This window comes from Corticium candelabrum, chromosome 1 (genome assembly GCF_963422355.1).
Source record: "Corticium candelabrum chromosome 1, ooCorCand1.1, whole genome shotgun sequence".
Classification (NCBI taxonomy): Eukaryota; Metazoa; Porifera; class Homoscleromorpha; order Homosclerophorida; family Plakinidae; genus Corticium; species Corticium candelabrum.
Window position 1 is genome coordinate 7,835,661 of NC_085085.1, and position 12,500 is coordinate 7,848,160.

The 12,500-nt window shown below is 40.4% G+C and overlaps 3 protein-coding genes across 4 annotated transcripts; 1 reads left to right on the forward strand and 2 right to left on the reverse strand.

The window, feature by feature from the left end:
- Positions 1–2,900: 2,900 nt before the first annotated feature.
- On the reverse strand, positions 2,901–4,883 carry LOC134191367 (E3 ubiquitin-protein ligase RNF4-like). The gene is made up of 4 exons (XM_062660011.1): positions 4,754–4,883; positions 3,564–3,696; positions 3,284–3,395; positions 2,901–3,053 (listed from the first exon to the last, which is right to left on the reverse strand). The coding sequence occupies exons 1-4, from the start codon at positions 4,881–4,883 to the stop codon at positions 2,901–2,903; spliced, it is 528 nt and encodes a 175-aa protein (XP_062515995.1).
- On the reverse strand, positions 3,379–6,913 carry LOC134178964 (uncharacterized). 2 transcript variants are annotated; one of them, XR_009969734.1, is made up of 5 exons: positions 6,842–6,912; positions 6,486–6,778; positions 5,510–5,667; positions 3,564–5,447; positions 3,379–3,395 (listed from the first exon to the last, which is right to left on the reverse strand). XR_009969734.1 is itself a non-coding variant. In XM_062645882.1 (5 exons), exons 2-4 carry the CDS (start codon positions 6,754–6,756, stop codon positions 5,412–5,414), a joined length of 465 nt encoding a protein of 154 aa, XP_062501866.1. In that variant the 5' UTR covers positions 6,757–6,778; positions 6,842–6,913; the 3' UTR covers positions 3,567–3,696; positions 5,366–5,411. The 2 variants fall into 2 exon arrangements, 1 of the variants encoding a protein (XP_062501866.1); XM_062645882.1 differs by lacking the exon at positions 3,379–3,395 and having other exon boundaries at positions 3,567–3,696; positions 5,366–5,447; positions 6,842–6,913.
- Positions 6,887–11,247, forward strand: LOC134178953 (uncharacterized). Its single transcript, XM_062645868.1, has 2 exons — positions 6,887–7,663; positions 10,666–11,247. Exons 1-2 carry the CDS (start codon positions 6,923–6,925, stop codon positions 11,086–11,088), a joined length of 1,164 nt encoding a protein of 387 aa, XP_062501852.1. The 5' UTR covers positions 6,887–6,922; the 3' UTR covers positions 11,089–11,247.
- The last annotated feature ends 1,253 nt before the right edge of the window (positions 11,248–12,500 follow it).

The following is a 12,500-nucleotide window of genomic DNA, read 5'->3' on the forward strand; positions in this document are numbered from 1 at the left end:
TCATTATCATTATTTATTCATTAGCTTGTTGCTAGAGTGTATAATTCTTTAAAAACACAGGGATGCGTCGACGTGATTAAAGATAATTAACTAAATATCATCAATGTCCCACACTACTCTTCGAATTCAGCACAAGTGACAGAAGTGACGTTGTGTGTGTGTGTGTGTGTGTGTGTGTGTGTGTGTGTGTGTGTGTGTGTGTCCGTCCGTCCGTGTGTGTGTGTATTTATTGTAAATATTAATGTAAATTTTATTAAATTTTGTTTATTTATTGTCGTTATCATTAATTAATCATTACCTTAATTGTTGCTAGAATGTAAACGGTAATTCTTTGAAAACACATTGGTTTATCAATGTGATTAAAGATAATTAACTAAATATCATCAATGTCCCACACTACTTTGAATTCACACAGCTACGCAACTCTTGCACGGCACGGGCTTGTTATCTACGTTATGTCTCAATTCTGCATGTATAGCGCTCTTGTATCACTGGAAGTTAATAAATTAATTAACTGTTGAGATGGACTATCAAATTATCATACTTTTATTGAATCGTCGCCATCTTTCTTTCCGCTATTTCGTTGTAGCTAGAGATCGGTGTACGTCTTCTAGCTGCATAGAATATATTGTGAAGCGACATCATGTACATCTAGCGACCGGATCCAGAAGATATTAATTAAGCAGCGTCAACGTTTCCTATGAATCATTCTTGCAAGACGACGTCGATCGTTTATCATCAGTCCTACTTAGAACATATTGCTAGTTGGTGGTGCCTATGCAACGGTGCCTAGCTAGATGCATGGTCCCATGGGACCTTCGCTTGGCTTCTTGTAGAACGATAAATTCGTTTGTTTTGCGATTCTTTTGTAAAAAGTAACAAACGCGAACAACTATTACCTGATTTTTACTCTGCGCGTCTCGATTTGACCGTAAAATGGAGGTTTACGACATCTCGGCTTTTCTGTCATTGTGCGCGGGTTTGTTACGTCACCCATTGTTGATGTGCCAAAAGACTGCTGATTGGCTCAACAAATTCCCGAGAGTGATTCACGCTGACAAGCTAGTATTACGTCACCTACGTTTCGCGTCCCAAAACGACTGCTGATTGGCTGACAAACTCCCCCGTGACACACGCTTACAAACAAACATAGATAGATAGATAGATAGGTACAAACATACCGACAGACAGACCGGAAGTCAATTCAACCCGTTTAGAGTGAGCTTCTCGCGAAGCAGTCCACCACTCATTGTGGTGTCCTTCTTTACGCTCGTAGCTTAACAAATTCAAAACCACAGATTCCTTTGTTGACAGTACACGAGTCTCCCCTCTGTGATCTGTGACGTGTACACTACACCATGCCCGTTACAGGAACTTGAAGAACCGGAAGCAACTTTGACCTGCTCTATATCAGCGAAGACTTAATTAACTTAAAAACCTAAACTATTTCTCCTGTCATGTATGCAACTAGAACTATCGATTTCCAACATAAAAGAATTTTTGATTTTTGCGTTGCAGTTACCCTTTAATTAATTAACGTTATTAATTAATTGAGACCGCTATTGCTCATTTTATGACCACTAAGTGGTCCTTGTCTGCAAACGCATAATTACTGATATTATTTTGAGCTTTGAGCAGATCTCTGTCCTTTCAAATCTTTAGTTCTTTCCACTAGAGAAGACCTGTTGCTAATCCCCAAGCCTCTACAATATCTGTTTCTCAACATCTAGTATATCTATACCTGGTAAGTTCTTTAGATACTCACTCACTAGTCCCACTGCCCCACGCCATATGCCAGAATCCTAAGGTTTGTATCCATAATTTGCAAACGTATATACAGGGAAACTTGCACCCTAGTGATGCCTATGCATAAGTAAAGCCATGTAAGGCATACCCTAGACTGAGAAATTTTGGCCATGGTTAATTTGGAGATTGACAATATTTATTCGTCAGAGATTTTCAGTTTCCATGGACTCCCACTTAGTGGTTGGTCTACATCTGTCTCTAAGACATGCTTAGCATACATGTACACCTGCCTGGAAATGGCAGATCTACAGTACGGAAGAAAGGAACACACTATACAGGATATGTTGCCAAAATTTAAAGACATTTTAGACCATTTCGTCACCAGAATTCCCATCTGTGATATCTATAATCTTTGCAGACAATTTACAGCCTACATAATTGACTTCTCGATTCGTGGTAGTCTCACTCCATGCTAAAGATGATTTGTGTCTGTGGTGTATTGAAAAAATGTGTGGTGTGTGTGTGTGTGTGTGTGTGTGTTTGTACTGTATTGTATTCTTTGCTTGTAGGACATGATGCAAATTACACCTAAAATTTATGACCATGCAGCTAATGTGGACAGAAGCAATACACATCTGGTACGTTTTAAAACATAGCTAGGTCTCTGAGATGCAGGTAACGTCCTCAGTAGTTGTACTCATGGAAGCTCTGACCAAACATTGCAACATCTAGCCAACAATCATATGGTCCCAGGACCCTTGGTTGCTTGTAGCATGTGCAGTACATTTTTGATTAATTAATGGAACTACGATCTCATCAAGTGTTGGAAAAAGCCCACAATACACTTTCATTTACACACAATACTATAGAGACAATATAGTAGCGTTACTGTGAAGTGCACAGTCTTCAAGAGAAACGCAGTTGTGTATGAAATGCCCAGCAGAGGGCCGACAACTCTGTCATCCCCCTTGCTGCCGCATTGATAATATAAACAAGTATACTTCATCACCATCCCATCATGCACATTGAGTCACTTGAGCACAGCAAGCTGCTGTCTTCTTGGTGCATTAATATACAACTGACTTAACTCTTAACTCAATGAAAATCGACTACGAAAATGAAGAGAAATGAGTGCTACCTAGCACTCTTAGCCATTACGTAAGATATATGGGATGGAACTGTTTCAGTGAGAGGCGCTTTCGACATGTTGGACACATGTGCTGTCTCCGAATAGCACTTCGGATACACTTTCCACAGAAAACATGACCACAAGTTGTTGATACCAATTTCCTCTTGTCAGCCAATATCTGAACAAAAATCACCACAATTAGGAACGACAATACCATCAGTACTGTACAACAGCTACAGCAACTACTACTTGTACAATGCAGTTGGTTAAGGTTAATCAACAGGTAAGTGAATAAATAGGAGCAGGTGCTTGGACAATAATAATATTAATGAATACAAAATGTGGACAAAAATGGTGCTCTACTTTCATCACATACAGTACATTTAGATTCAAAATGGTTTATCTCACCTGATCAGCACTGTCCATACACACAGGACATGTAATACCTAAAATAACAGCCTGAGATGGTTGGACATCTCGGTTAGACGAAGAGGAACTGGAAATGACAGAGTGCTGCTCCCTAAACAAAGGAGCACAAATTAATTAAGTATGAAACAAGCTCGGATTAATTGATTAATTAAAGAGGACACAAGCCCACATGAAGCAAAACAAGTGGTATACATGAGAAATTCAAGGACGTCATGAAAATAACGTGTGGCCAGTTATCCCACAAAGTAAAATGTCATACCATCTAATATCCGACTGTAGCAACTCTTCGACATCACCACCTTCATCTTCATCATTATCTGAATCCACTACTTCAATAGCCTGAGCTCTTCTTACAGGTCTATGAGGAGCTTCACTCAATATATCGGTTGTCCCTACACACACAGCACAAAATAGCTGCAATACACATATAATATTTTCCAATACACATTTGCACAACAGCACAATTATTGAAACAAATACCAGGAAATCTAGCACGATGTCCTTGCAATGAAAACACCAAACGACAGTGCTACATTTTAAAGAATCGTTCAACAACCCTTTCTTATTATTTCCATAATATTACAGAATCTACAGCTATGTTGATGGAAATTCTGTCGCATTGAAGTTCGTTTAGAAGTCATGGATAAACTTTCCTTGTCATTGTCATCCTTTCCATCTACAACTTGTCTTGCAAATTACAGCTCACCATACAGTGTATGAGCAGACTATGTATACAATTAAGACTACTAGAAACTTGATTCTCTTTGGCTTTCTACGATGCAGCCACCATGTGCAAAAGCAAGATACACTTAATTAAAGTGAGTATAGCCAAAAGCATTAGCATTGCGATACAGTGTACCATTCGCATAAGACACTTTGAGAATAAGATATTTTTGAGAAAGAGCATCCAAAATAACAGACCATATTTCTGGAGTTACTACACATGCCTACAGCTTACATAAAATGGCAGATGTTGTTAATTAATAGATTTCTACATATTTTTAGCATGATTTTAGCAATAGTACGACTGTTATAATCTACAAGTGCAGTAGCTCTTCGTGTGTCATTTCTCCTATTCAAAGTTTGCCTACTAGTCTGATTGTGTAATTAATAGTAAACTGAGGATCTACACAAGTCTACCTTGTCTCGGTAATTATTTTCTTGTCATACAAGATGCCTGACAGCATAAGTACTAACGCATCTCAAACAAATCTTTCCAGTTCAAGAGATAAACTTGTTGTAACCTGCAAAACCATCTGACTACACTCGTAAGGCATTTGAACTGTGCACAATGTCAATATCTTTTGTAACAGCAATGTACTATAGGTATAAGACCACATTCTGAATGCATTTCCGTGAATGAGATATGCCAAGCTTGATAACAAGCACAAGTACACAGCACTGGTAAATAAAAACTGGGCTGTTTGTAATATGTGAATACCTACATACTTTCTTTACAGGGTTGTTCAAAATTATCGACAATTTCACGAGCATACAAAGCGCACACTTTTTTGAAGCCCCCTCCCCTCCCCAAAGCATATGCAGGATCGTTGATGCAATAGCTTGACCATGGTTTCATCTATTAGAGTGTTGACGTGTGGTGTTCAACGCTTCTGCATTGCTAGAGCTCTTCTTCCATTCCAGTTGACCCATTCAAATGATGTCAGCTCGAGGTTTCCGGCCATTCAAGTGGACAAAGACGAAAACATTGAGAAAGTCATGGTAGAGACAGCTGGGCCCTTATGGATGGCTGATGTTGTTCAAGAACAAAACCAGACTTAGCTGCCGCAATTGTACATGTTTTCAAATCCCGTACATACAAGTGACTGACATGGGAACAATATTTGATGCGATTCCAACCATGGAAAACAGAGAAATTAGCACGAACCATTTGCTACTGATCAAAACTTTATAGTGTTTAGATGCCATACGCCCCTCCCCCTAGCATGCACTTTGCACACTCTGCACACTCGAGAAATTGTCAATAATGTTGGAATGGCAAAAGATTGTCATTGAGTGTAGAGGTCATTGCAGCTCCCACAGCAAAACATCTGACCTAACCGACAACATGCTACATCTTCATTATCACAGAATTCACACAACACAGCTACATCATGAACAACTTCGGTTTCTTACAGTCTCTCTAAAAACAAAGCACACCGCAATTAGCACAACACTCCAATCTCATAACTTTTCATCACTAACCAGTGCTGCCATGGCAACTGCAGCTGCTACCTGTCGTGCATCCTCCACTGATTGAACTCCTGATCTTGAAAACTCTGTAAACAATCCTTGCATTCTATGCTCAGGAGAATGTTGTGCCACCACATTATCATCATCATCATCACCAGTAAGGTCGACCACTAGGCAAAACCAAAACCAAAAGAGAAAAGTTAAGGGATGTACATGCACTGCAGAAGCATCAGACTAATCTATTTGGTTTTTATTGTAAATTAAAAATATATTGCACATCGTGCATACACACACACAAGCACGCACGCACGCACGCACGCACACACACGCACACACACACACACACACACTATCCGGCAATTAACTACACATACGTGCTAGCTAATAAACTCGATCACAGACAGGGAAACACTAACAGCAGATCAAAACTTCCAACCAAACAAACTTGAAGCAAACAACACAAGATACCATTTCCCTAGAAATGTACCTCTACAAACGTAAAAGTACAAGAGCTCTATACTACAAAACCGCTACACTATTCTCTGTGATGACCCTATAACCGTGTAGAAACACTTGTTTGAAGCAAACAGGATAATGAAAATAAATTACGGCGCGCCTAGGCAAACAGTGAAGTTGCACACGTTACAAAACAAGGGTGTAAGGCTCGCGAGTAATCGCTTTCCAAACTAATTTGAGCAATCCGTTACTACTTCATAAAAAAGGCACAACAAAAAATTGAGTTCCTTCTAGAAGAGGCTACAGGAAACGAAACTGCTGCTTAGATCCAGCGAATATGCCACCTTGTGAAATAAGTAAGCAGCTATAACGCATGCTTTCTACTCACAACTATATTTCGCACAATGCAATGTACAGTTTCACATTTTGAATTTGTTAGATAAAGTCCGGAGAGCCAGGAGGAAATGGCAGTTGTTGTGTTAAAGCATGTACATGACTCCCACTGTATCCACAACGTGTCAATCGACATTACCTGCTGGTCCTTCTTGCTGCGGAGTGAGGCTCAAATCGATGAGTGGAGGAGGCGTACTCCGATCCCTGGCGGGGGTAGCCAGGGGAGACAATTGAAAAACGGTTTCCCAGTCGTTAAGACTTTCAAAACTTATTCCTTCTTCCTCCATGTTTTCTGTAAGTACGCTGTCCGGGGTCTGTTGAACTTCTAGACTGTCAGTTTCGAGACACGGTCTCTTGCTGGCGGCAGAGTAGATGCGACAGTTTTGTCGTCTTCGTTCGCTTCTTATCATAGCGATACCCTTTGCTTGCAATCTGATAAGCAATGAGAATGACAAAGAATGACACAGCCTTAACTATTACAGAATCTACAATCACCTCTGAACTCACGTCACAGTAGGAAGCTAGCAATCGCCTACTGCGCATGCGTTTATATCGATTGCTGTGTTGGCAGACGGAATGAAAGGAAGAGGACGCGGATTGCTTGCAGTTGTGTCGAGAGATCAAGATAAATCTGTTGGGCGTGTTGACCCGGAGCGAAGGAGCATTTTTGAGTTGGAAAGGCATACCAGCAATCGATGTCGTTCTGGTACTGTAGCTGCAACAGGAGGACAGTCTGTTATCGAATCCTCTTTTACAAGCCGCAAGACAATTGAAAACATTGTTTCGACTGGTTCGCCCGTGTCACGTGACGGACCCAACACGGAGACTGTTGCCACTTCACAATTACCGCACGCAGATTTGCAGCAAACTCCCTCTTCATCAGCTGCAAGTGTAACTGCATCACATGACCCTACTGGAGATCAATCTTCGTATCACGAATGGCGACATACAAGATCTCGATCACAAAGCAACCCAAGATATCAACAAGGACACCGTTTGAACCGACTAAGTCGTCAAAATCAGAAGAAATATTACCAACAACTCGACTATTTTCTTGAAGACCACAAGAGACAAGAGCTTCAGTCTGATGTGAAACAGATGATATCCAGAAACAGGGAAAGGACTCGTCAGAAAGAGGACAAAATTAGGTTATCAAGAGAGGCTCTTGAGGAAGAGAAGAGGAAACAGATGGAGCTAAAGACCGAAAAGGAAAGGACTGATGAAGACACGCCAACGAAAGAACAGCAAGGTAGTAAAGAAGTGGAACAAAAAGTCACAGCAAATGACGTTGAATCTGTACGAAAGCAACTGGAAGATGTGAGTAGACTGCGATTGCTAAGCAACGTCTTACAGTGGCATTGTGTAGGCTCATCCGGGGTAAATCTGTGACCAGGCAACTTTGTGAATATCTAACCCTGTTCCAGTGTGAAGCGTCTTACTTGCAGTTTAGGATTTGAAACTCTTCTACTACTAGTTTTATGGTATCCGTAGGAGCCTCCCGTTCATGAGTAACAAGTCCAACAGAGTTTTCAGATCGTCTACTGAAACGATGAGTCCTAGCTAGACAATACGTATTTGTTGAAACCCTAGCTGTCATGGAAGTAAACATGCAAACTTCCTAGTAGTTTAGATTACGTATATAGGCCTGGTATAGTTAGACGTCATTGTGATCAAGACAATTGAAATGTACAGTCTAGGTATGAACTCAGTTCTGTTGTAATGACAGTGGTATGGTATTTACTGACATAGAAAATTGATATCGGCAAACATTGACTATCAATAGTGTTAGATGCAGCACAGTGTAGTAAAGGATTGATTGTAGTATGGGACGTGTAAATAGTTGACTGTAGGTGGCATTCAACTCCTGAAGGTGTTTCTTGGTTGTCAAGTACACACAGTCCCTAGCTACAATACAAAAGGATGGGGCGACGGAAGTTCAGGAAGCGTTTTCTTCATGATTTGGTCACTTGCACGAATTGTTCTTAGACTCATCTGTAGTCGGACACGGAAACAATTTTTTAAGGTAGGACCTATCATGATACGTGGTTGTGGGGAGGAGAAATTTGAGATTTGTGTACACACACACACACACACACACACACACGTATATATATACCAAAAGTTCGATGGAGACCCATATAGGACCACGCCCATTTCTGTTGTGCGAGCTGGATTAGAAGCCTCACTCGGCAATAACAAGTTGCTATGCAGCGCTTTTGTTGCTATCGCTTCGACATCCTGGATTGCCGTTCAAGTAGCAATTGACTTGCTGTGGTACAGCAAAACATCTACTAGGTATGCTTTATTTGTCGTTACCACAATAGCTGCAGTAGAGAAACGTACCCAAGCAAGCAATAGTTACAACTATTTGTAAGTTGTAGTTACCAGAACAAACTCTGTTCATGATATTGCCCCACCCCACAAGATTTGCATTGCCGATCAAAGTTCCGAATTATCTCAAGAACAATTAAGATTTCAAAGATGGTCACCCACATGCTAATTGCAGAATAGATGCACTAGAGAAACATACTCAAGCAAGCAATAGTTACAACTATTCGTAAGTCGTGGTTGCCAGAACAAACTCTTTACAATGTTGCCCCACCCACAAGATTTGAAGTGCCGATGACAGTTTCAAATTATCTCAAGAACGATTAAGATTTCAGAGATGGCCACACAGATGCTGATTGGCAGAGGGCTACTGCTCCATACGGTAGTAAGATCAAGCGACTACAACACTCACGCATAGCAACATATGGGTGTGTATTAATTACTCACCGGAGTTACCCCGGATTACCCTAATAGGAAACTATTGTACATGTAACTGTTCCTCTTGATTGTGGAGCTTTTACATAACTGCTTGATTCCACTAAATCTTTTTCCTTTGTACCGAGCTACCATGAGGTGTTGAACTGTTGGGTTTAACTTAATAACGCTGTCCTATGAATTTTTGTGCTGAATTACATGGGGGCATTATAATTCTACAAAACTTTGTGTGAACGTTTATAAAAAGTAGTGTATTTTTTACATTAGATATATTGTGAATGAAACTGATTTCAAGGGGAAGTAGTGATTTTCAATTATTTTGTGTTCTTTATGTTGGTTATATTTGTCATTGTCATAGTATATTTACTCATGTTTGTAGAATGGACATAATTGAACTACTACAAGGTAGCATATGATAATGAGGCTGTTTTTGATGCTGACTTCGGAGGTATGAGTACCATCCAAATCCAGTTTGGAAATTGCGAAACGTTTCAGTGCAACTGGGTGTTTGAACACTCACACCATTGAAGTCACTTAGTTTTGCTCTTCTGTCAAAACCAAGTTGAACTAGTAGTCATGAAGCAAAAGTCCCTGCTGTTAGGTTAGATTATGCTTGCACCGTGAACGCAATGGCAAGGAATTGCTGTTGTTAGGTACAGTAGCTGAAATTGGACAGGCATCCTAAGAAGCTAGACAGGAATGATGGATGGACATTAATTTTGGCCTAGCACAATGCAAAACGTTTATTGTGGAATTCTTGCTATGTCTATGCACCAATCTAAATTGTAAACTCCCTTATTGTTTACATGGCTTAGCAGCAGCTGACTTGCGAGTAGATGAGCAGTCTTCTCATTTAGCTTTACAACCCTTCCAACCCCTTTTCCTGCTCATTGAGATGGAACTTCTGCAAATGGAGATCAAGGTGTAAACTCACCAATTTGATATTAGATGGGATTGGACTTGGTGCAAGACTTTTTTTATTCCTCCATTTTAAATCTTGCTCTACTAGCTTTTCAACTTCTAAGTCATAACTACATGCTCCAACTAACAAAAAAAGTTGGGCCAAATTCTAGAAATTGTTTAATTAACCTCTAAAACATTGGATTGAAAATCTAAAAATATGTGCTTTTGTATCACTATTAATGCAAAATTTCTGATCATAAAATTAACATCAACTTTTCCATGTTTGCCTTTCTCATCATTGGCATGTAGGCATCATTACAGTTATTAGATGCTGAAGACAGAATAGTCTGTGCACATGCATGCAGGTGTGTGTGTGTGTGTGTGTGTGTGTGTGTGTGTGTGTGTGTGTGTGTGTGTGTGTGTGTGTGTGTGTGTGTGTGTGTGTGTGTGTGTGTGTGTGTGTGTGTGTGTGTGTGTGTGTGTGTGTGTGTGTGTGTGTGTGTGTGGTGTGTGGTGTGTGTGTGGTGTGTGTGTGTGTGGTGTGTGTGTGTGTGTGTGTGTGTGTGTGTGTGTGTGTGTGTGTGTGTGTGTGTGTGCGGTTTGCTTGTGTTGGTGAGCTTTGGATATCTATTGTAGCTGTATTTTGTATTCAGGTATTGAAGCGAATGACTATCGATACTTATCATGGATGCAGATCAGAGCTACTTGCCATCTTGAATTCAGACATTCATTCTAGTTCGAGTTTGGTCCAGACATCAGTACAGCAGCCATTACCTGTCAGTGTTGTTACTATGCCAACATCACCTGTACAAGGACTGTGTTATAGTGGACAAGTTCGATATGTTCCAGTACAAGTTATTCCCATGGCTGGTGCTAACTGTATGCCCCAGATGGTTGCTGTCCAACCTTTGTCTGTTACCATGCCAAGTACAACGCAAACATCAGAAGCACAGTCACAACACGAAGCAGACAAGTCTTTCACCAATTTCAACCAGGTACCACCCTGTGCTATTTGCCACAGTGTTGATCACAGAACCTACGGCTGTCGAGATAGAGACAAATGGTTTATTAATTAGAGAAAAGGTTGGCTATTTAATAGGGTATAGGTTCGATCTGTTAGTTCTATGCTTACCAGAGTTCTAAGAACAAATTCTTGGCAGACTGTAATTTGTTCGCAATTATTCAACTGAGCTGAAATGGTGACTCCATGTGGACACGTTACTTACTGGTTTGCATGCAATTATTTGCAGTGTTCACAAATATCCTAGGCAACCCCCTGGCCATTTGGACTCTCCAAAGCTATCTTTAGAGACCATAGACCTAAATTCTTTTTGGTTAGCTATCTTGCAATTGTGTCCTAGTAGCTAGCACGTACTGTACGTTGATAGGTACAGATTGCTGTAGTCGGCAACGAAATCAGGAGCATTCGATTTCGCCCATTCCAGAATGAAGAGAATAGTCATTCCAAATCGAACACTCATTCAATTCGAACCGCATTCCGTAATGAAGGGTTTGTTTTGTCGAAGCGTTTGACGCTTGCGCAATAATTCAGTCCATCAGCCAACGTCCCGTAGGACCTCGCTTTTATTTTCTAGCGCTCTGGTCCGCACCTCCGCATATAGCTCCACGTGCTCCGCCACGACAAAATACGCATTTTATTGCAATACATAAGATTAAGACTCATCGGCGGTCCCAGAAGACATGTGTTACATTGTATGACATACGGGCTCGTTGTTCGAAGACCTGCAAAGTCAACAGCGCGATTTGAGACCTTGTTTGGGGAGAGGAAAGTTGCATGGTGAACGCCATGCTAAGCCGGAAGTGGCAACTCAACTACGCACTGCAACACCGTTGAGTCGACACACCACTAGACGCCTTTCTCACTAGAAGCTTGTCTACCGTGCTATCATCGTATGGTGTTGTCAGAAAACTAGCTTCTTTGAGACGGCCGTGTGCTCATATCTACGAATGCCACTTGTTGTAATCACCTTGCATTCCCGCTGATGCTAACGTCAAAGCCACGCCAGAATTGGCAGTGACTGAATGTAAGGCTACTGTACACACTGTACAACTTGTCAAACTACTTGCTAGCGTATTCTACTGTTTAGCTTTTGGCTAATTACATGTTGATCTATACATGTCTTGAAAAGAATTGTCTGATGTAATACACAACGCAGGTCTGTATCACAGCGACAAATTAGACTATTCAACATGTCTAGTACAGTATATTCAGGTAATGACTGTGCAACAATTAATCAACTAATCAATTAATTTAATAACTATCTATTAATAATAAACTGCAGTTACATGCCTTATAATTATTGGAAAATTGATCTCATTTGCATATACTTGTAGTACATACTCATTATTCCTCTAGTAAATGAATTTATGGTCGTATGATAGTGATACTTGATAATAATTAATACTGAGTGATTATTGTTCACATTTGTGACACAAGCAAGACTATGGGTTGATTTGATTTCAATTT